The 24,431-nt window shown below is 42.6% G+C and overlaps 1 protein-coding gene across 2 annotated transcripts; it reads right to left on the reverse strand.

Annotated features, from left to right (window-relative positions):
- LOC117359590 (alpha-1A adrenergic receptor-like) lies at window positions 1-23,095 on the reverse strand. Of its 2 annotated transcripts, XR_004539275.1 has the most exons (3): window positions 22,982-23,072; window positions 22,054-22,620; window positions 3,984-4,119 (listed from the first exon to the last, which is right to left on the reverse strand). XR_004539275.1 is itself a non-coding variant. In XM_033942647.1 (2 exons), the coding sequence occupies exons 1-2, from the start codon at window positions 23,070-23,072 to the stop codon at window positions 3,611-3,613; spliced, it is 600 nt and encodes a 199-aa protein (XP_033798538.1). In that variant the 5' UTR covers window positions 23,073-23,095; the 3' UTR covers window positions 1-3,610. The 2 variants fall into 2 exon arrangements, 1 of the variants encoding a protein (XP_033798538.1); XM_033942647.1 differs by lacking the exon at window positions 22,054-22,620 and having other exon boundaries at window positions 1-4,119; window positions 22,982-23,095.
- Window positions 23,096-24,431: the final 1,336 nt, after the last annotated feature.

A 24,431-nucleotide genomic window follows, 5' to 3' on the forward strand; every position in this document is an offset into this window, starting at 1 on the left:
CAAATGAAAATGAATATATAAATGGATATAATGAAACAAAATTATTGTAAATTACATGGGAGACTACACAAAATGAAAATATTTTGGCTTCATATTCTAATAAAGACCCCCAAGACTCTGTTTGGTGTCTGCTAATTCTTCATTTCTAAAGAGATATTTGTTCCTTGGATTTTCATATACTAAAAATATGATTTTGCCTTGTTTTTTAAAAAAATATTTTGGTATGGCTACCTTACCTTTGATCATTTATCCAACACACATTACTTAGCATGCTATGGGGCTCATTTTCAAAACTGATAAAATTCCAGAAAGTGGCTTAAAGTGGCAGAGGGATGTTCTTCTCATCAAACTGGCCAAATCGCTATCTTCTAAACCTACTAGTATTTTCTATTCAGATTTCTATGCTGTTCATCTACAATTCATCTAAATCTCAAGGGGGCATGTTAGAGGCATAATATAGGTGAGACTAGGGCAGGCTTATGACTTGGGCATTTTTCTGCCATAATCAAACATTTAAGAAAATGTCCAGGGCACAATTTGGACGTTTGGGGCTAAACCTGTTTTAATAACAAATGTGCCAAAAAGGTTCCCAAACTGACCAGATAACCACTGGAGGTATGGAAGCATGACCCCACCTCCTATACTCCCCTAGTGGTCACTGACTCGCTCCCACCCCACAAAGATGTGAATGAAACATTACACACTTGCCTGTATGACAGGTACAGATGCTATGTCCAATTCTATTATAGCAGCAAGCAGGTCTCTGAAGTATCCTGGGGATCAGCACAGTGGACTCTAGAGAAGGGGACCCAGGCCCATATCCTACTGTAAATGCTACACTTATGGTGGAGAGTGTGAGTCCACCAAAACCCATCCAAATTGCACTGTACTCACGTATAGGTGACACCTGCAGGCATAAGGGCTATTGTTGTGGTTTATAGTTGGGTTCAGTAGGTTTTGGAGGTTTCACCATATACCATAAGGGAGTTATGGTATGATGTGTACCTGGGACCCTTTATGTGAAGTTCACTTCAGTGCCCTCTAAGGTGCCTCACCAGTCTGCTGGTTTGTCTGTGTAGACAGTCTACTGCAAATGCTGGCCCCTCCAATGGCAATGCCAATGGCTGGTTTTGTGCATTTTTTAATTGGTCGTTTTATTTTTCCACAATGGTCAAAAAAGATACACACTAAGGACAAACACATCTAGAAAGGTCATTTAAAAAAATAGATGTTTTGCAGCTTAGAAAGTTGCTATTTTCTCTACCCGATTTTTGGACACATTTCACAAAATGTCCAAACTCTGACTTTAGACATCATATTGAAAATGCCTCTTCACATTAAATGTTAGCATATTTTAAGTGCTGCATTAACCAACTAATTACAATTAGGAAGCATAGACTAGACAGAGAATGGTGGAAGTTCTTCCTCATTGTTGCTCATTAACTGCTAATGCAACAGATAACAAAGAAGAGTTCATCAAATCTCCAGTGATATGGTTAACTGCATTTTGTAGTGGGGCCAGTAGCGACTATTGCCCTGTGTTAGCGGTCTGGTTACCTTCTCCAAACTTTTACTGTAGAGATTTTGAAGCTATTGTGGGTTAATATTTGCAGACAATGTGCATTGGATGAAAGCCTTAATATGGTTTAATAAATAGGCCTCTCTGAATACTAATATTCAACTAGTTTAATATCCAGTTATAATTATTCCATCTCTCGCAACAGTTAAGCCTCCTTTTATCAAACTGTGTAAGGGTTTTTTTTTATCCCAGACTGCTATGGTAAAAGCTTTGACGCTCATAGAATTGCTAAGAGCGTCAGAGCTTTTACTGCAGCGACCCGTGATAAAAGAATCTCCTAATGCAGCTTGATAAAAGGGGGGCCTTAGTTTGCTCGTCAGTCTTCTGTTTGAACCAGTGTCAAAGACTTTACTAAAATTCAAAGAGGACACAACTTTTGAAACCCCTTTCCCCTTACCCTGTCTGATCTATTAATTGAGCTGCATACTGTGACGTGTCAAGCAAATATTCAAAAGTAATATGCTTTTTGCAGATTTGTTCTATAGGGAGTTAAACAAACAATCTTTTGAAGACGTAATCTTTTGTCTACTTGTATGCATGTAACATATGTAATTACATGGTTTTCATTCAGTATAGGCATTGTTTACCATTTTGGAATGCCAGCTTCATAACTGAGTACACTGTGCTTAAATATCCAAATAAGAAAGTATGCTTTCTAAATGTATTATCATGCATTGGTTTAGAATTAGATAATATAATTAGCATAAACCAACTTTCAATATTTAAATCTCTTTGGGGATCTCAGCAGTGCCATCCGTTGCAATTCAAACTTCCATTATCGCTAGGGATTTATACACTATTTCATCACTGACCCCTTCAAAGATTTTAGATTTTTAAATTTTAAAAGTACTCTTCCATAGTTCAATATTCCAAATAGTTCTCACTTCAAACTTTAAACTCAATAGATTCAATGACTCTGTTAGGTTTACTTAGCTTTTTTGTCAGACCGGGGAAATGGGAAAATATTTGTTATGATATTGATTTGTTTTGAACCTCTCCAATCTACAATTTTCAGTGTCATTGCCCCTGCTCTGTCAAAAGCCTTTCTTAGTCACCTTCACTTAGAACCTGGCAAACCTTCTGAACCCAGCTCAGACCTTACTTTTCCATGATGCCTATGGCTCATGAGTCTCCATCTTCTTAGACTTAGGGCTCCTTTTACAAAGGCGAGCTAGGGCCTTAATGTGCGGAATAGCACGTGCTAAAATGCCACATGCGCTAGCCGCTACCGCCTCCTTTTGAGCAGGCGGTAGATTTTTGGCTAGTGCGCACTAATCCGGTGCGTGCGGTAAAACCCAAAGCATACCTTCGTAATAGGAGCCCTTAGTATGGGTTTGAGCTCTGAACTAGCAGAATACCTGTCCCGCCCTCTAATTTTTAAAAACGTTTCTATATGATAATGGAATTCTTTTAAACATAGAAATATGACAGCAGATAAAGGCTAAAATGGCTCATTCGGTCTGTCTGTCAGCATCCACTATCTCTTCCTGTCCCTAAGAGATCTCACATGCTTGTTCCACGTTTTTTCTTGAATTCCAACACATTTTCCCTTCCAGTCTTCTAAAACACCTTTTTAAAAAATATTTTTATACTATGTAACTATGCACTATACCACTTAGACAGACTTCCTTTCTCTAGATGATATACCAAAATTTTAATAAACCTGCAGTTTCTAGCTCAGTTGGAACCAAATCTGGAACCATTTTTTTTATATTTCCTATTAGCCCTCAATGTATCAAATTTCATCATTGCAATGGCAGACCTTGATTGAGGGCGAATCATCAAAACAACATCCTGAAGATTGCAATTATGAATCCAGAATGTAGTTAGCTGGTGTTGTCCTTATGGATGACAACAAATTCTTCCTCTTGGAGGGGTGTGAAGGTCTCCACAGCATCTCCACCCCCAGGCAGCCTGGGATGCAGAAGAGCTGTCTGGGAATCAAACTGGGGTATCTCCACATGGTTAGTACGCAGCATTGCCAATAGGCCAGCCTTGTTTTACATTCTTTAAAACAGATAGAATGACATCTCAGTTGCTGAATGTAAACACTTGTATTTTTGATCTTGTCTGACTATTCTCATAGGTAGATGAAGCTGTAACTTTTTCATCACCAAGACAGTCAGCCTGTAGTTTACTGCCATGAGTATATACGTAATCTCGGTTGTATGATATACAGGAGGTAGTTCTGTTAAAAGTTTGAACATTCTTCAGGGAAGTAATCAACTTCCACTCACTTTCATCCGAGTGGGAAGGCCTATAGATTGGTCTTCCAGAAGTCAGTCTGATTTTCTGTCCGAGTTGTTCATTTTCAAGTTTCTTTGTGGTTCGTTTAGATCTCGCGCAGTAAGAGTAATGCCTTGCATGGTGTTTTCTTTTTTCTGTTGTAAATTGACCCTTAAGAATTCTTTTGAATGCTCGTTTAAATTCTTGGCTAAAACAGGGATATATAAGAGGATTAATGCAGCTGTTTAAATAGCCTAACCAGAAAATAATCTTAAAAAGGTTCTCTGGAGGCTTGTACTCAGGAAAAAAAGAACCTGTAAAGAAAAGAAAGAATATATTAGAAAATCCCCTTTCATTCTTTTAAATTACAATTTCATTTTTTTAGCATATTTCAATAAGATATTTTGGGGTCCTTTTGCTAAGTTGTGCTAACAGATTTAGCACATATTAAATGGATCTTAACTTACACTGATTCATTAGTGTGTACTAAATCTATTATTATACATTAGACCCCTTTATGTCTTCATATTTCTTTTTATGATCTCATCATCAAACAAACTGAAGCCATAATATGTGGAACGATACTACATGTTAAGCCCACTTTAGACAAATATAAGAGCCGTCTTTTTAAGATTATGACAGGTATAGCTATCCAATTGATCACAAGTAACTGGAAAAACCATGACAGACTAAGTTACACTTTTTGGTGGGTGAATGTGTGTACTACGTACAGATATGAAAGAATGAACGCGGAATGTAGGGGATTTAGTAGTGCATTTAATAAAGTGTGGAGCCCATTGACTAAATTTGTGAAACTATAATAATGTTTATCTATCTTTTCTTTTCTTCTTCTCATTTACCTTTACACATCTTTTCCTACCTGCCCAGCCGCAGCACACATAGCCGACCGGAAGTCTTCCCCAATGTCAGCGCTGACGTTGGAGGGAGGGCTTATGCAAAGCCCACCCTCTGACGTTAGCGCTGACATCGGGGAAGACTTCCGGTCGGCTATGTGTGCTGCGGCAGGGCAGGCAGGAAACAGAAGACGAGCCTCGCGGCTCGAGCTCCATTTGGATGAGAAAGTTGGTAATTTGTTGGGCAGATGAGGGCTGGACACAAACGTGGGAGGCAAATGCGGGACAGAAGGAGGTCGAACTTGGGAGGCAAACGCCGAACACAAAAGGGAGGGAGGGAGTGCGTTTTTGGACACAAGGCATGAATTTGGGAGAGAGGATGGAGGAAGGGAAGGAAAGAGGTGGGGAGGGAATGCATTTTGGACACAGGCATAAACTTGGGAGAGAAGATGGAGGAAGGGAGGGAAAGAGGTGGGGAGGGAGTGCGATTCTGGACACAAGGCATAAACTTGGGAGAGAGGATGGAGGAAGGGAGGGAAAGAGGTGGGGAAGGGAATGCGTTTTTGGACACAGAAGGCATGGACTTGGGAGAGAGGAAGGGAGGGAAAGATGCTGAGGTGGGGGAGGGAATGCGTTTTTGGACACAGAAGGCATGGACTTGGGAGAGAGGAAGGGAGAGAAAGAGATGCTGAGGTGGAGGAGGGAATGCGTTTTTGGACACAGAAGGCATGAACTTGGGAGAGAGGAAGGGAGGGAAAGAGATGGTTGTGTACATGGGGAAAGGAAGAAAGGAGAATTTTTGGTCATAGGGAGGGAGTGAGGTGCAGATGAGAGGGAGAAATATTGTGGTGGAACGGACAGATTGAAATGGATGCAAGAGGAAGGAATGTTGGACATAGTGGTGAAGGGATGGAGGGAGAGATGTGGCATAGTGCTGGAGAGGGGTGATAGAAGGAGAAATGTTGGGCATGGGACTGGTGGGCAAGGGTGAAAGATGAGAAAGGGATAAATGCTGAACCATGGTAGGAAGAACCAATGGACAGCAACAGAAGAATTTACAGAAGATGGGAAAGTGGAAAAAAGAAACTGGGACCAACTTTATGGAAAAATAAGTCTCCAGACAACAAAGGTAAAAAAAAAACAGAATTTATTGACTAAAATATGTTAGCTTTGGAAAATGCATATAGCAGATGTCTTTGTATTGTGTTCAAAAGAAAAGGAAATGCATTTCTGGTTTTATTTCTACAGTGTTGAAGTACTTGCTGAGCCTTACTGTGACTGGTGGGGATCCCCAAGCACCGCCAGAAGAGGACCTCCTCTAGAGACGGCCAGAACTCCGCTCTACCAAGCACAGCAGTCGCTGGCAACATCCATGAGCCACTGAGGTGCCAGCATCTGTGGCTCAGGGACACTGCCTGCCAAGCTTGGCAAAAGGGACTCCCGGCCAACAGCAAAGGAAGTCCTCAGCTGACATTAGAGTTGACATCTGACATTAGAGGCTCTGGTAGAAACCCGTTTACAAAGTATGCATTCTTCCCAATTAATATTTCCAAATTAATAAAGTCTCTTTGTTTATTTGTAAATGGGTTTCTTCCAGAGCCTTTAATTCAGTAGCATAATTAAATGAAATAACTATTTCTGAAGTTTATAGGGATGGTCGGGGACGGAGGGGATTCCTCGCGGGGATGGGTGGGGATGGAGGGGATTCCTCACGGGGACGGGTGGGATTTCTGTCCCCATGCAACTCTCTACATGACACATCCCATCCAGAAAAATATTTAAAAAATAACCCCCTCCTTTACACAGCTGCCCTAGTGTTTTTGAGCACCAGCTAGGATGCTCATAGGAATTTTATGAGTGTTGGAGCTGTAACCAGGGCGTCTGGCGCTAAAAATGTTAGCACGGATTTATAAAAAAAAAATTTATAAAAAAAAAAAGGGGGGGGGGAGAAGTAAGTAATGTGCTGGTTAGCATACACAAAGAGACAACATACTGCAAAACATTTTTACACATTTCTGCAGGAGTCTGTTCTCACATGCTAACCGTGTGTTAAGAGCCTAATGCCCTTAAGTAAAATGACCCATAAGGTAACTTAGGGGCCCTTTTACAAAGCTGTGGTACACACTACCACACACTTACCACAGCAAAAAAATGACATATTGAGGTGTCCTGTGGTCATTTTGCTATATGTTTGTGCTACCTACATGCAAAAATATAGTACAGAGGGCATGACTACACATGCAGCCAAATCTACACTCTGTCACAGAATCCACACAATCCTTGCACCAGCCATATGCAAATCCAAACTATACAGAAAACTCCATTCAAAAATCCCACTCATCTATAGCCTACTTTCCATTCATAAATTCCACCTATTTTCCCATAGTCACACGTAAGCACATAGGCCTGGATTCTCTAAACGGTGCCATTGTTGGCGTCTACTGATTGCATGTCAGTCATGCAATGGCATCGTTTAGAGAATCACGCCTCCAGTAAAGGTAGGCACCAGAAATGTAGACCAGAGTTTTCAAGGTCTACATTTCCGACACCTACCTTTGACGTGAATTGTCCCTACCTAGAAGCTTTACGGTGCCTAACGCCACTTCCGGCGTTAAAAATTAGTATTTCTTCAGCACTAGAACCTTTTATTATATGGCATTATTTTCACAGAACGTCACGCTAATTGTGCCCAGCATTGTTTGACTTCCAACGCTAGCCACATCTACAGCGGCGCTAGGCGCTGTAAAGAACCTCCAGAAGCATGATTCCAGCCCTTTGAAAAGTCTTTTAAGTCCTCTTTTAAATGGTGTTTTGGACTTAACTTAGGTGCCGGTAGGATGCCTGCTGGCGCCAAAGTTAAGGTGCCGTAAGTGGAGTATGTGAGCAGTCACCCATAAATTCTAAGAATGTCACTTATAGATTTTACATGATCGCTCACAAAAATACTTGCAAATCTGGAAAACTGTTGGTATTCAGAACTTATCGCTTATACGAAATAAATCTGCACGCATTCAGCCAGTCCTTAGAGGGAGCACTGATCCCCACCCACTCAAACATACTAAACCTAGTTGCTCACTCTTACACTCTCCATACACTGTAATAGATCACACCGATTAGACACTACCCACTCAAACATAGTGCAATCATTCATATACTGTTATGCAATCTCATACACCAATACACAGTTGCCCTCAGTCAACTCCCCTCCCCCTACACTCACTGATCCACATGCATACACTTGCAATTTCTAACATCCCATGTGCCCATCCCCTTACCTCCAACCTAATGTTCAAATTATGTACCATTATTTTATTATTTATTTAAGTTATTTATATATCGCCTATCAATGGAGGTTGTCTAAGCGGTTTACATTCAGGTGCTCAAGCTTTTTCCTCTATCTGTTCCAGTGGGTTCAAAATATATCTAACATATCTGGGGCAATGGAGGATTAAGTGACTTGCCCAGGGTCACAATGAGCAGTGTGGGGCTTGAACCCACAACCTCAGAGTGCTAAGGCTGTAGATCTAACCACTAGGCCACTCCTGTTTGTGTGAAAAATTAAAGTAGCTATCTTAGCATAATCTTAATTTATTATCACTCAATTCTGAAAAATGTGATACATAATTCCCCAACATGTAACCAGGAGAATTTTTAAATGTAATACGGGCTCTCTGATAATGCAGCCTGATAGGAGGAAAGCAACAGCATTGTGGACTAACTGCAAATGCCTTCAGATCACTACTTGATAAACCATTGCGTGGAACGTAACAGTAATTCATGCAGGAGGCTTCCAAAGTATGAATCATAGAGACCAGATTATTTTTATTTAACCGTGGATTTTACTTTCCTAATATTACAAAGGTGAAAGGAATGAGAAATAAGAGGGTGTTAATAGTGAGAGAGACATGTAAAGACATTAACTGCAGTTGTACAAGTATGCATTACTACTGTATATTAAACTGCTTTGACATTCATGTTTTTGGTTTATAATGTCAAGAAACAACTTAATGGAAATATTTCATTTTTAACTTTGTGTAAGCTTTTTTTTTTTTTTTTTTTAAAACAAACCAACCAAATTCTGTAGCAAATGTTTACTTAGAAAAGAAATTAAAGAGTTAACTATTGTGAAACGATAGTGGTTGATGATGCTTCAGGAATGAGGCAGTTGCTTAGCAACAACCCCCTTTAGATGACTAATCTATTTTTAAAGTGCTTTACCTGTGTCAATTAGATTTGGTTTTGCTTGAGGCTTGAGTTTATGGGTTTGTATTTTGGAAGGAAGAGACACTAGAATGAAGGAAAAATAAAATAAGGATATCCTGATAATGAGGATTGTCTGATGCTAGAAGTACAAAAGATACAGTGGAAAATATGAACCATATAATGAGAAAAATTACATGAGCAGGAATGATGTCTATTCTGTCCTGCCCTTATGGATCTGATCTCAAAATGGTCACTGCATCCTCTAGTCCAGTGGTTCCCAAACCTGTCCTGGGTGACTCCCAGCCAGTCAGGTTTTCAAGATATCCCTAATGAATATGTATGAGAGAGATTTGCATACCTGTCACTTCCATTATATGCAAATCTCTCTCATGCATATTCATTAGGGATATCTTGAAAACCTGACTGGCTGGGGGTCCCCCAGGACAGGTTTGGGAACCACTGCTCTAGTCTATTGTGAGACTACTGCAAGAGGTCATGGTAGTCATTTTGAGGCCACAGCAAGAGGCAGGAGTGAGTGGGCATTGCTCCTGCTCATTGGATCCCTAGGGATCTTAAAGGAAGATCAGGGAGGGTCTACAGGGGGTGGAGAAGGGATAGGAATTGGGATGGTTGGCTTGGGAAAGAGGGGGTTATGTATCCTGGGGGAGTCATGAAGGAGGGGTTATGGGTTAGAGTGGTGGCCTATTGATCTTTGGGGGGGGGGGGAGAGAGTCAAAAGGGGGCTTCATGATACTTTTATATGCTGCCACACAGACTTTTATGTTCCTGCATTGACTCATTGATATTTTAGACAGCTATTTTTTTCTAAATTGGATGTTCATGCTGCATGGCACAGGCATGTGGATGTCTATTTCGCCATGAACTATATCAGCCGCGAGAGGCATGTCCTGTAGGCGGGCAAACAGGAAGCAGAGGGTTGGCGTAAAGGGCCACTACTCAGACTGGAAAGGGGTCATGAGCGGAGTTCCGCAGGGGTCGGTGCTGGGACCGCTCTTGTTCAATATCTACATCAGGGGTGTCAAAGTCCCTCCTCGAGGGCCGCAATCCAGTCGGGTTTTCAGGATTTCCCCAATGAATATGCATTGAAAGCAGTGCATGCACATAGATCTCATGCACATTCATTGGGGAAATCCTTAAAACCCGACTGGATTGCGGCCCTCGAGGAGGGACTTTGACACCCCTGATCTACATAAATGACCTAGAGGCGGGAACTAAGTGTGAAGTCATTAAATTTGCAGATTACACCAAACTATACAGCAGGGCTCAAACCAAGGAAGACTGCGAGGAGCTCCAAAAGGATCTAACGCAGCTGGAAAAGTGGGCCGAAAAATGGCAGATGAGCTTCAACGTGGGGAAATGCAAGGTCATGCACGTGGGGAAAAAGAACCAGATGTTCACATACAAAATGGGGGGGGAACACCACTAGGGGTTAGTAACCTGGAGAGAGACCTGGGAGTGATGGTAGACGCAACACTGAAGGCATCGGCGCAATGCGCCACAGCCTCTAGGAAAGCAAACAGAATGCTGGGTATCATTAAGAAGGGTATTACGACCAGGACGAAGGAAGTTATCATGCCGCTGTATCGTGCAATGGTACGGCCGCATCTGGAGTACTGTGTCCAGTACTGGTCGCCGTACCTCAAGAAGGACATGGCGGTACTTGAGGGAGTACAAAGAAGAGCAACCAAACTGATAAAGGGAATGGAAAATCTCCCATATACCGACAGATTGAAGCAGTTGGGACTTTTCTCCCTGGAGAAGCGAAGACTTAGAGGAGACATGATAGAAACCTTCAAGATCCTGAAGGGCATAGAAAAAGTAGACAGGGACAGATTTTTCAAATTAAGGGGCACCACAAGTACAAGGGGGCATTGGGGGAAATTGAAAGGGGACAGGTTTAGAACAAACGCTAGGAAGTACTTTTTCACTCAGAGGGTGGTAGATACATGGAACGCGCTTCCAGAGGCTGTTGTAGACAAGAAAACACTAAATGGTTTCAAAGAAGGTTTGGATAGATTCCTAGAAGAAAAAGGGATTGGGGGGTATAGATAGGTATAGACCATTGCTCAGGCAATGGGCCTGATGGGCCGCCGCGGGAGCGGACCGCTGAGCAGGATGGACCTATGGTCTGCCTCAGCGGAGGCAACTTCTTATGTTCTTATGTTCTCTCCTCCCCACTGCACACCAAGAATCTTGCTGCAGCACACAGTTTGCAATACACTAGATTAGTACATGGATACTGTATAAATTGGATGGTGGTAAATTAATTGATAATTGCTGCTAATTATTAATTGCTATGCACTGACAAAAATAGTGTATGCTCACTAATAAAAAATGGGGAAAGAGCTTCACACAAAAATATTAAGGGCAATATGAAATATAAGACTATGTGAACAACACAGTGTTCAACTCCCTTAATTTCTACAATCTCTAAGATGTATCGAAAGGAATTAGTACATAAATTGAATACAAAAAATATTTAAAAGTGTGGTCAGAGACAGCAAAAGTGTTACTAGGCTCAACTTTAGGCTCAAGATTATAATCATCTCGCGCAATGTTTTTTTTGTAGTCAAACAAAATCTCCAAAACACGAATAATATGAAAAATTATATGAAATAGCAATTGTTACGGTTGCGGTAAAAAAAAAAAAAAAAAGCCATGACACATGGGAAAAAACATATAAGGGCACGCTCAGGCCACTTTCACCTGCAGCTTAGTAAAAGTGCCCCCTAATCAGTTAAAAATGACTTTATATTACAAAAATCTAACCAGATAAAAATAACATAAACAGTATGCAGAGTTTATTTCTTTAAGACGCTGTCATTTTGAGGTTAGGGTCTTCTTCTTCCACATTTTTTTTATAGAATCAGACCTAGCAGAGCTTAAGATCATCTCTGCCCTCTGGCCATGCCAGGCGTTCAAGGATGATAGTCTTTTTTAACGTTGGGAATATCTATGTGGGGATCCGCAAGGTTCACCTTTATCCCCCACTTTGTTTACTATCTACCTTGCTTCACTGGGAAACTTTTTGCAAAATTTAAATCTTAGGTTTTATATTTATGTGGATGACATCACTATAGTCATCCTGTTAGTTTGTCTGACAGTCGAGATTACAGATTTTTTAGCGACCATTCTGACTCAGATTGAACTTTGGATGATTGCTTTTAAACTGAAACTAAATCCAGAAAAATTAAATTTTTTTCTTGCAACTCCTAATGATAAGATCAAAGAAACAATGATACATCTGAATGGTCCTGACTATACTCTAGAACAGTCTATAAAAATATTGGGAGTGACTTTGGATAGACACCTTACTTTGGAACAGCATACTGATCTATTATTCAAGAAATGTTTCTCGGTGCTTTGGAAACTTTGCACCATTAAGAAATATTTCAATGAAGTTTCATTCCGTTTGTTAGTGCAGTCATCTGTTTTAAGTATTCTTGACTACTGCAATATCATCTATCTGGGTGCCTATAAGAAAATCTTTTAAAAATCGAGAGTGGTTCATAACACTTCAGTTCGACTGATGTTTGGTCTGAAAAAATGGGAGCATATTATTCCATATTATCAGAAACTTTACTGGTTGCCGATTGAGGCCAGAGTTTCGTTAAAATTTGCTTGTATTTGTTATAAATCAATCTTTGGCATGTTGTCATGCTACCTTGTTTCCCAATTTTCTTTGAACCATTCAAATAAGTTTACACGTAGAGTTCATTTGTTTACATACCCTTCTGTTAAATTATGTCGCTATAAGAGGTTTCTTGAGAAAACCCTCTCTTTTCAGGCTGTTAAATTGAATGTTTGGTTTGGAAAAATTATGCTAGGAGCTTCTTCCTATTTCTATTTTAGAAAATTATTGAAGACACAATTATTTGATAAATTTGTATCACAATGCATTCTCTGTCTTAAAATGTTATGTGTTTCTTTTGTTTTTACTATCTGATGTATTTTCGCTTTTGAATTGTATTTTTTGCTGCATGTTCAGTGTTTACTTGTGAACCGCCTAGAACCATTCCTGGTCTGGCGGTATATAAATAAATTATTATTATTATTACATTGACGTTAGGTGCCATTAGCCACCATGCGGTAGGTTCGATTCTGGCGCTTACCTCGGTATGGGCAAGTTCTCCCATACAAATCCCACCTGCTCTCAGCCATTCTGCCCTTCTCTTCTGCTTATTTAGGAAACAAGACAAATGGGAAACTCCATACTTAATTGAGTGTTTAGTGCAATTTTCCCTAAACCAATGGCAGACCGTGAGAGACTGAACCCTTATACTCTGCCACTCTGACCTGCAGAAGAAGCAATCAACCAGCCATGCGTCAGTTCAGCAAACATATGGGGGCACAATGCATAAAATCACTGGGAGAGTAATTCTATTAGGGGCTGCCTACTAAAGGCACCAGTCACGGTGCCATTTGGCACAGTGGTTAGAGCTACAGTCTCAGCACATTGAGGTTGTGGGTTCAAATCCCATGCTGTTCCTTGTGATCCTAGGCAAGTCACTTAATCCCCCATTGCCCCAGGTACATTAGACAAATGTGTGAGCCCACCAGGACAGATAGGGAAAAATGCTCGAGTATCTGAATGTGAACCACATGGAGGGGCATAATCAAAAAAAGCGTCTAAGTCCCCTTTTGGCCTAAGTCCCTAAACATTCAACCCAGAAGCAGGGAAAGTGTCCATAACCAAAACAAACGTCCATGTTTTGATTATGGCCTTCCCCTGCCTAAACACCCAATCTCCACTACGTCTAAAAGTACCCCCACAGCACGTCTACACTTTTAAGCCATAATGAAACAAAAAAACGCCTAAGCCAAAAACGTCCAACAGAAGGGCTTTTAGGCGAAGGAGGAGCCAGTCCTTCGCCTAAAAGCTGGATTCTGTAACCGGTGTCTGTCAAAAACAACACCGGTTACAGAATCCCCCCCCTCCCCATAGCCATCCAGGCAGGAGGGTGTCAAGCCCTCCTGCCATGGCAAACCGCGACCCCCCACCCTCCCGACAAAATCGGGGCAAGAGGGAGCCCAAACCCTCTTGCCCCTTTGAAGCTGCGAGCCCCCGACTCGATCGGGGCAAGAGGGAGCCCAAGCCCTCTTGCCCCGTTGAAGCCCCGACCCCCTCTGACTCGATTAGGCCAGGAGGGAGCCCAAGCCCTCCTGCCCTCGATGAACCCCCCTCTCCCCCAACGTCCGCCCCCCCCAGAACCCCCGATCGGGCCCCCCAGCTGACCCGCCACCCCCCCCCCCCCGGACGACCCCACTACCCCCCCACCCCCACCCTCTTTCCCCGTACCTTTTTGTCGTTGGCCGGACAGACGGGTGCCAAACCCGTCCATCCGGCATGCAGGCCACCGAAGAATGGGACCGGATTGGCCCAGTGGTACCAAAGCCCCACCTACTGGTGGGGCCTAAGGCGCCTGGGCCTATTCTGATTGCAAGAGATTGCAAGGCAAATTTAAATAAACAAGTATTAGGATATAATTAAATTCGGTTATATACTGGACAAAATAAACCTGTTGTGAGTGTGTGGTGCAGTGGTTGGATCTACAGCCTCAGCACCCTGGGGTTGTGGGTTCAAACCCCGTACTGCTCCTTGTGACCCTGGGCAAGTAGGCGGGGCTTTGGTACCGCTGGGCCAATCCGGCCCCATTCTTCAGTGGCCTGCATGCCGGATGGACGGGTTTGGCACCCGTCTGTCCGGCCAATGACGAAAAGGTACGGGGAAGGGGGATGGGGGTGGGGGGGGGGGTCATGGGGTCGTCCGTAGGGGTCATGGTTCGGCTGGGGGGCCCGATCGGGGGTTCTGGGGGGGCGGACGTTGGGGGGGAGGGGGGTTCATTGAGGGCAGGAGGGCCTGGGATCCCTCCTGCCCGTAATGTAGTGGGGGGTGGGGGTAGGGGGGTCGCTTGGGCCAGGAGGGCTTGGGCTCCCTCCTGGCCCGAACGTGTCGGGGGTGTAGGGGGGTAACCTGGGCCAGGAGGGGTTGGGCTCCCTCCTGGCCCAATCGAGTCGGGGGGGGGGGGGTCGCGGCTTCAACGGAGCAAGAGGGCTTGGGCTCCCTCTTGCCCCGATCGAGTCGGGAGGGTCACGGCTTCAACGGGGCAAGAGGGCTTGGCCTCCCTCTTGCCCCGAAGTTGTTTGTGGGGGGGGGAGTGATCCATCGCGGCAGGAGAGATGCCTCATCTCCTCTACCGCGATGCCATCACTCCTCTACCGGAACTGGTAGAGGAGTGATGGCATCGCGGTAGGGGAGATGAGGCATCTCTCCTGCCGCGATGGTTAGGTTGCCGGGCCGCTGAACTGATGGCGCCAACAGCCATCAGCTCAGCGGCCCCTTTTTCGGCACTTAGACCTAGTTTTATTTCGTCTAAGTGAAAAAGGTCTTAGTGCCGACTAAACTGTATTGGTTATACCTGTTGTACGGCTAGGTGTAGGTCGGCCTACCTCCCGCCCACTGCCCACCCTTTCCCCTCCTCTAAACACACATCTTTTCTCTCTGTGCGTTTAGAGGCAGGGGAAAGGCCTAAGTTGGTTTTAGATACATCTAAAAACCAGCTTTGGTTATGGGTACTTGGACGATCAGGCTTTTTGATCGTCCAAGTAGCCACTTAGGACACTTTTTAGACTTTTTTTTTTTATTTTTTTATTATTACCCCCTTAGGCTATAAGTAGTATATAAATACTAAAATAAATAAAAGTAGGCATCTACTTTTCTTCATGGAATATTATTGCAAGTGGCTGGAAACGTGTGAATGCCTATACCTTTTCAGACTCACAGATATCGGAATCCACAAATACTAGAACAGTGTTTCCCAACTTTTTCAAGCCAAGTACCCCCCCCAGATTGAAGAGTTTTCTTTTTTTAAATTATTTGATTGAAAAGTTTTCAACCGAATACCCCCTCAGAGATTTTGAAATGGACATTTATTGTTAGGACAGTGACTAATTAGGCAACATACATATCAAATACAGGTCAGTGCAACTGGCGTTCAGACCATGGCATACTTGGCATGATCTGTTATATTTCAGTCTCATGTAAACTGGCCCTTTGACAGGTGTTGTATCATTCTTCCAAACTGAGTGAACATGAAAAATAACACTTTGACACAGCCTATTTATAAGAACAGGAAAAATGGAAGATCTCTACAAAAGTTGTCAGCCCAGTTTCATCTTTTCTCTAGGAAAATGAAATATGAAATCTGATTTTAGTCAGTATGGGCAAGTTCTAGCACACACATCCCAACTACCCTCAGCCACTCTGCCCTTCTCTCTCTCTTTCTCACATACATGCCTGCCCTCAGCCACTCTGCCCTAGGGTTACCAGACATCCAGATTTCCAAAACCCTCCAAACAGAAATGACCCCTTCCCAGATTAAAAAAGAAAGAAAGAGAGATCTGAAACCCTAAGTCACTTTTGAAATAGTCTCACATGCAATCAGCACACTAGGACCCTCCAGCTCCATTCTTGATTCGTGTCCACCTGAACTCCTGATGTTCACAAAGGATGCCTTCACTAAATCAATACTTCCCCTAATAAACTCCCTTCAAACATGAATAGTACCACAAAGCTGGAAATCAGCCATCATCAGACCTATCTTAACAACCCCACCTTGACCCAAAAGACCCCCAGTAACTACAGACCAGTCTCCAACCTTCCATTCATCACCAAGATCCTAGAAAAAACCATACTATCACAATTCCAGACCTTCATTGACAAACAAGACACCCTCTCCTCCTATCAATCTGGCATCAGGAAATTCCACAGCATGGAAATAGTCTTGGCAGACATCGAAGACTGCTGGAACAAGCTAGTCACAGGAAACAATGTATTATTGGTTCTTCTGGACCTGAGCACCACATTTGACACCATTGATTATCCCCACTTCCTTTCCAGACTCAGAATCCACAAAATTGTACTCCACTGGTTCTCGTCATTCCTAAGCTAAAGTACCCAAAATGTTCTGCTAAGATCTGTTTTATCAAAACCAAAACTGATAAAATATAGGAGTACCGCAAGGTGCCCTCCTATCCCCTTTATATCCGACTGGTAATAGATATTGCCATACAGTACCATATAAAGATCCACTCCTTTGTGGATGACTAAGTTCAAAGAGGGTCATAATGCTGCTTTATAGAGCAATGATCAGACCACACTTGGAATACTGTGTCCAACACTGGTCTTCCTACCTAAAGAAGGATATAAAACTGCTCGAGAGGGTGCAGAGGCGAGCAATGAAGCTGGTGAAGGTATGGAGAACTTGAACTACAAAGAACGACTTAGAAAATTGGGACTGTTCTCCCTTGAGAAGAAGAGACTGCGAAGGGATCTGATTGAGACTTTTAAAATAATAAAAGGAGTCGACAAGATAGAGCAGGACAAAAAGTTATTTACGATATCAAATGTGACAAGGACAAGAGGTCATGGACTGAAGCTGAGGGGGGACAAGCCCAGGACAAACGCCAGGAAGTTCTTCTTCACATAGCGAGTGGTGGACACCTGGAACGCTCTCCTGGTGGAGATTTCTGCGGAACCCACCGTTCTAGGATTTAAGGGCAAGTTAGATGCACATCTCCTCGAAAGGCGCATAGAGGGATACGGGTGACTAAGTTTTCGCCAGGTTACACCTGGCTGGGCCTCCACGGGAGCGGATCACCGGACTTGATGGACCTAGGGTCTGATCCGGAGATGGCAGTTCTTATGTTTTTATGAGACACCCAAATATCCAAACTACACAACTGCCTTACGGAAATAAAAAGCTGGATGACTCAAAACAAGCTCCAATTAAACGCTGCAAAAACTGAGCTCCTCTGGATATGGAAAGATAACCCCACACCTGCTCGCCGTTCGATTTCCTGGGAATCCACCACCCTAACTGCCAAAGATAAGGTACACAGCCTAGGAGTGACCCTAGATTCCAATCTATCACTCTGATCATATCTCCCAAGTGGTATGCATCTCATTCTAAAACCTCCTGCAACTTTGAAAAATCAGAAGATATTTTTCAGAACTGGGCTTCTCGCAGCTACTCTACCCCTTTGTTCTTTCCCATGTAGATTACTGCAATATGCTACTAAATGGTCTCACATCAAAAAATCTCCATTGACTATGAGAACAAAATGCCACCATCCACCTCCTAAAAAAGTTCACATACGTGACCCAATCTCTCCAGTACTGCGTGTAGCTCATTGGCTACCTATCAACAAAATGTGTATTCAAGGGCCTGGTAATAGCCTACAAAGTCTTCCACAACATAGTACCAACCTATATGGCCTCCAAACTACCCCCTTATACCCCAAACCGTCAACTTCATTCGCAAGAAGAAAAAGACTACACACCCCTTCAGGATGCTTTCTCTGCCTTGAGAACATCCTACTTGCACTACCTATCATGCCTCTGGAACCAACTACCACCTCACATCAGATCACTAGAAGAACTTCTAAACTTCAGGAAGGCAATAAAAACTCACTTCTTCCTCTAACCTTCTATGAAATAGCTCCAGTCTAAATACCACTGTCTATGCAACAAGATCAACCATCACTCATCCTATGGTGCCCTGCCATACATTCCATACCATGTCATACCTAACAGATTATCATTTGCTATTATGTACTATCTTGCCATGCCACAAACTGTCATGCACTGTCATTGCCAATAATTCCACACTTTGCCAGACATTCCATGCTATACCACACTTAGCATATATTATCATTCACAGGTATGTATTGAACTGCCATGCTCCTGTATGTATACCATGTATGTCATACATCCTAATACACTGCCATGTTCTGTTATATACTACCTTACCTCGCTTTGTACTGTCAGGCACTATAATGTACTGTCAAGCTTGATTAATTACTGCAAAATCAAACCAAACTCATAACATCACCACCCCATGCTATACAAGATCTTATCTTGTCATATCCTATTAAGTATTGCCATGCTTTTTGACTACAATCATCTCCCCTATGTATTGTCCTATCATGCCATGACCAAAAATGTACTATCATGTTATGCTTTATTATGTATGTAAACTTGTAACCCATTCTGAGCTCTTCTGGGAGGATAGGATATAAATCCAAATAAATAAATGATTTCCAAATGTATCAAGAACAGCCCTCAGAATATCATACACAAATAACTTAGTGCTTTTTTTTCAATGTAAAAGCAAACTAATAGCGCATGGTTTAGTTAGTGCTTTTCTCAGTGTGAAGCAAAACCAAACAGACAATGTCCATTTCCAAGCAATAAAAACATTCAATCAAGTACAGCCCTCAGAATATCACACAAAAATAACTTGGGACCTCTTATGAGCACATACAAAGCCCATAGGAAGTGAAGGGCTTTGGTGTATTTACAAGGACATCATCGCTACCACAATTTTGTAAAAGAGTGCTTTTCTCTCAGTCATTTCCAGGAATCTTGAAACCTATACAGGTATTCCTTAACATTAACCTATAGCACATGGCTTATTGCCTTTTCAGTGAGAAAGCAAATAGCCCAAACAGACAAAAGAATATCAATGTCCACTATAACTGTTCAGACCCTCACCAAGCATGGGATAAGTATCTACAAACTAAAAATAAAAATATGTAGACAAAAAAGTTATTTTAAAAATTTCTATACCATTTAAAACTAAACAGTTTACATAATTTACATCCATAATTTTAAAACAAACATGATAAAAACATACAATCCTCAGAAATCATGTCTACAAAATAATACCATAGCTTGCGTAGTAAACTGAATAGACAAGAAGCCAGATTCTGCATATAATGCAATACCACAGAAACAATGAAACATGTCCCCTAATGCCATGCAAAATAAAGATAGCAGACGTAAATTTGAAAAAACTGACACATTACAATCACCACTTTATAAATTAACAAATAGAAATAAAACAAAAAATGGAAAATGAGATAATGCCATTTTATTGTACTAATGTTTTTCAATACGCCTTTAGAGGCCAAAACCTCCTTCCTTAGGTCAGTACAGTATACTGCTATTACAGTATCCTGTCTTGACTTGAGAAAGAGGGTTTTTGTCTCCGAAAGTTAGTAAAAAAAAATCTATTAAAATCAGTCCAATAAAACCTTATTTCCATTTCCTATTTATAAATGTTCATCAATACAGCTACTATATACTACTTTACTCTAAAGCAGGGGTGTCAAACTCAATCACATAAGGGGCCAAAATCTAACACACAGGCTAAGTCGTGGGCCAAATTTTTTATTAAGACCCTGGAAACTACAGACCGGTGAGTCTGACCTCGGTTCCGGGGAAAATGGCGGAAGCACTGATAAAAGAAAACATCAATGAACATTTTGAAAGAAACGAACTTCTGATAACCAGCCAACATGGTTTCTTCAAGGGGAGATCGTGCCTAACAAACTTATTGCACTTCTTTGAAGGAATTAACAAAGGAGACCCCATAGACATCATATATCTAGATTTCCAAAAAGCCTTTGACAAGATGCCCCATGAACGCCTACTCCGGAAACTGAAGAACCATGAGATAGAAGGAGACGTACATAGATGGATCAGAAACTGGTTGGTGGGTAGGAAACAGAGGGTAGGAGTGAAGGGCCACTACTCGGACTGGAGGAGGGTCAAGAGTGGGGTCCCGCAGGGCTCGGTTCTCGGGCTGCTGCTATTTAATATATTCATAAATGATCTAGAAACAGGGACGAAGTGTGAGATAATAAAATTTGCGGACGACACCAAACTATTTAGTGGAGCTCGGACTAAAGAGGACTGCAAAGAATTGCAAAGGGACTTGAACAAACTAGGGGAATCGGCGACGAGATGGCAGATGATGTAATGTAAAGTATTACATGTGAGTATTACATGTTGAGAAATGTAAAGTATTACATGTGGGAAACAGAAACCCGAGGTACAACTATATGATGGGAGGGATGTTATTAAATGAGAGTACCCAAGAAAGGGACTTGGGGGTAATGGTGGACATGACAATGAAGCCGACGGCCCAGTGCGCAGTGGCCGCTAAGAAGGCAAACAGAATGCTAGGCATAATCAAGAAGGGTATTACAACCAGAACGAAAGAAGTTATCCTGCCATTGTATCGGGCGATGGTACGTCTGCATCTGGAGTACTGCGTCCAATATTGGTCACCGTATCTTAAGAAGGATATGGTGTTACTCGAGAGGGTTCAGAGGAGAGCGACGCGTCTGATAAAGGGGATGGAAAACCTTTCATATGCTGAGAGATTGGAGAAACTGGGTCTCTTTTCCCTGGAGAAAAGGAGACTTAGAGGGGATATGATAGAGACTTACAAGATCATGAAGGGCATAGAGAGAGTAGAGAGGGACAGATTCTTCAAACTTTCGAATAATAAAAGAACAAGAGGGCATTAAGAAAAGTTGAAAGGGGACAGATTCAAAACGAATGCTAGGTAGTTCTTCTTTACCCAACGTGTGGTAGACACCTGGAATGCGCTTCCAGATAGCATAATAGGGCAGAGTACGGTACTGGGGTTCAAGAAAGGATTGGACAATTTCCTGCTGGAAAAGGGGATAGAGGGGTATAGATAGAAGATTACTGCACAGGTCCTGGACCTATTGAGCCGCCGCGTGAGTGGACTGCTGGGCACGATGGACCTCAGGTCTGACCCAGCAGAGGCATTGCTTATGTTCTTATGGGTTCTTTCTTACCTCCGAAGAGACCACTAGACTACCAGGTATGTTGAAAGGTAGGTTTGTGGAGGGTATCCTCTGTCCCCATTGCCGCGGTATTACCACAGAAGAAGTTCCCATTCCTTCAGCACTATCATGGAACAGCCTACCACTACCGTGCAAACTGATTTAGTTTCCCCCATTACCACAATAATTACTATAGAATTACCACAGTAACAATTACCGTGTCACTCTCTACTCCTCAGTAAGGCCAATACACAATCCCGCCATTGGAAAACACTAAGCACAAACTTTGTGTCAAAAAATAAAAAATAAAAAAAGAGTTGAAACCTTACCATATCATAACAGCACTAACTCCCAGGATTCAAAGAGCAACAACCTTATGTGTGAAAAAATGCACTGTAAATTTAATACCAATTCCTAAAACACTAATACAACACCTAGTGACTGCTGCAAGATTTCTACAAAGAAACATTCCAGTTAATAAATTCAGAGTGAGATTCTTTTTTCTACCTTTGTTCTCAGAGTATTTTATTTTTTCCATTCACTTTGATCAGTGTCTCTTTTTCTTCTATCTTCACAAGGTGTCCTGTCCATTTGACATATCTTCTCTCTCCATGCAGTCACCTGGCCGTGCCCACTAAGAGCAATGCGGTACCCCACCACCAAGCGGTATCAAATATTAGGCCTGCCTCTCAACAGGGAGAAGGCCCTACAGGCAGTGCTGGCTAATAAGGTTTGAAAAAGTACTTTTACAGGCCACCCAGAAAAGCTCACAGAAGTCACAATGGCAAGGTTTTAATTGTTGAAAACAAAAGTAGACTTTTATTATGTAGTCTTTGCAAAATAAACAAGTTTTCAGGAAAAACAAAATCAATCCAAAAACAGGGCATAAAGGTAAAACAGAAAATATGCAGCACACAAGAATCAAATAATGCAGCACTTGAAACAAACACAGAACAATAGGTAAGTATAGGTAATGGCCGACTGCTTGCATTCAGTGGATCTTTGGCTTCCTTCAGCCTGGTTAGATGCCACGCCCGGACTCTGCTTAAGCCTTGTTTCCAGGATATCAGGAGACTCAAAAGAGAGGAGAAAAATAACCTTGAGTAAGTTCCCACTTCACAGGTTCATTTAGCAGTACTACTGAATAGTTGTTGCTTAGTTAACTCCACCCAGTGTGTATGGTGCAGCATAGGTTTCATAATTCAGTAAAGTCATTCAATTAGTCCCAGCCAATAAGGAAAAAAAACCCAAAATACTTCCATTAAACAAAACACAGTTCAAGCTGATTTTTCTCAGATGAAAACAATAAAGGTTTACTGCACAGTTTCCTAGCAATAAGGCAAGAAAAAAAGGAAAAAGAATCCCTTCTCCAAGAAAGAGAAAAAACAATAAGCAGGGTTCATTCAGCTTATGTGAATATTCTCATTCAGCTCACCTTGTACAGGCACTTCTTCACACACCTCCTTGCATTCCTCAGGAATAGGCCAAGTTGACTGAGTGGGCAGTCCAGTTTCCTCTAGTTCCATTAGCTCAGGGGTGTCCAATGTCGGTCCTCGAGGGCCGCAATCCAGTCGGGTTTTCAGGATTTCCCCAATGAATATGCATGAGATCTATTAGCATACAATGAAAGCAGTGCATGCAAATAGACCTCATGTATATTCATTGGGGAAATCCTGAAAACCCGACTGGACTGCGGCCCTCGAGGACCGACATTGGACACCCCTGCATTAGCTCCTCACCAGGACTGGTTCTGGGCTGAGCTCTGTTCCACCCTCTGGTCTGCTTCTCTGGCACCTTGTGCCAGGCTGGTTTCCATCCACTTTCCTGAGCCTCTTCTTTCCCTGTCTGAGGTAGAGAGTTGCGTGGGGACAGAAATCCCACCCATCCCCGCCAGGATCCTCTCCATCCCCACCCGTCCCCGTCAGGATCCTCTCCGTCTCCACCCATCCCTACAAGGAATTACCTCCATCCCCGCCCATCCCCATAAAAGGCAGCAATTACTTTTGACAGGATCATCAATTCCACAGTTTCTTTTGTGTTTGCGTGTTGTTTTCCTTGTGGAATCTCTTTGGTGGAACCCTTTGTTTTCTGTTCAGGTAATTAGCTTATAAACCCCCTCTTTTATATTATATGGACAAACCCTGCTTCCAAAGTCTTCCATCTCCATGGGAGTCCTGTTGGCTAGAGGGGGGTCCCCGTGGGAGTCCCGTGGGCCAGAGAGGGGTCCCCGTGGGAGTCCCGTGGGTTAGGGGGGATTCCCGCGGTTCCCGTGCAGATCTCTAGTCTGAGGCTCTGGCTTATATTGTGCCAAGCCACGCCTCAGGCTCTGAGGTATGGGAATGGGCCAGTACTGCCTTTGGCTCCTCCTTTGGCCAAGCTGAAAATAGCGGTTAGGGAACATATGCTACTTAAAGGCAGTTTTAAAGGGTTTTATTCTTTGTCTTGAATAGGCTCCATTTGCAGAGCCGCTTTTCTCATTCTGCACAGAGATGGCCTCTAAGGTTACTGTACTGGGATAGGTAGCCTCATAGCTAGGGAAATTCCTCTGATGGGCTTTACTACCACCTGAAATATTGCTCTCCCTGCTTTTACCATGAGGCAAGATGAAAGCAGTGCCAGACTTGCCACAATGTCCACCTTCCATCTACTCTCTATTTCTTTGTTCTTGTACCCCTGTGATCAGTATTGCCCTTCTATGTCCCCATCCCCTCTCCATCCAGCATTCCTCCTTTGTGTATCTGTCCCTATCCTCCCTCCATACCTAGCATCTCTTTTCTATGCATAATCTTTCTATTGTTTTTTGCCTACACCCTCACCCTCTGGCTTGCATAACTCCCTCTCTATTCCCTGCTGTCTGTTTACAATCTGCATCTCTCCCTCTGAAT

This window comes from Geotrypetes seraphini, chromosome 4 (assembly GCF_902459505.1).
Source record: "Geotrypetes seraphini chromosome 4, aGeoSer1.1, whole genome shotgun sequence".
NCBI classification, from domain to species: Eukaryota; Metazoa; Chordata; class Amphibia; order Gymnophiona; family Dermophiidae; genus Geotrypetes; species Geotrypetes seraphini.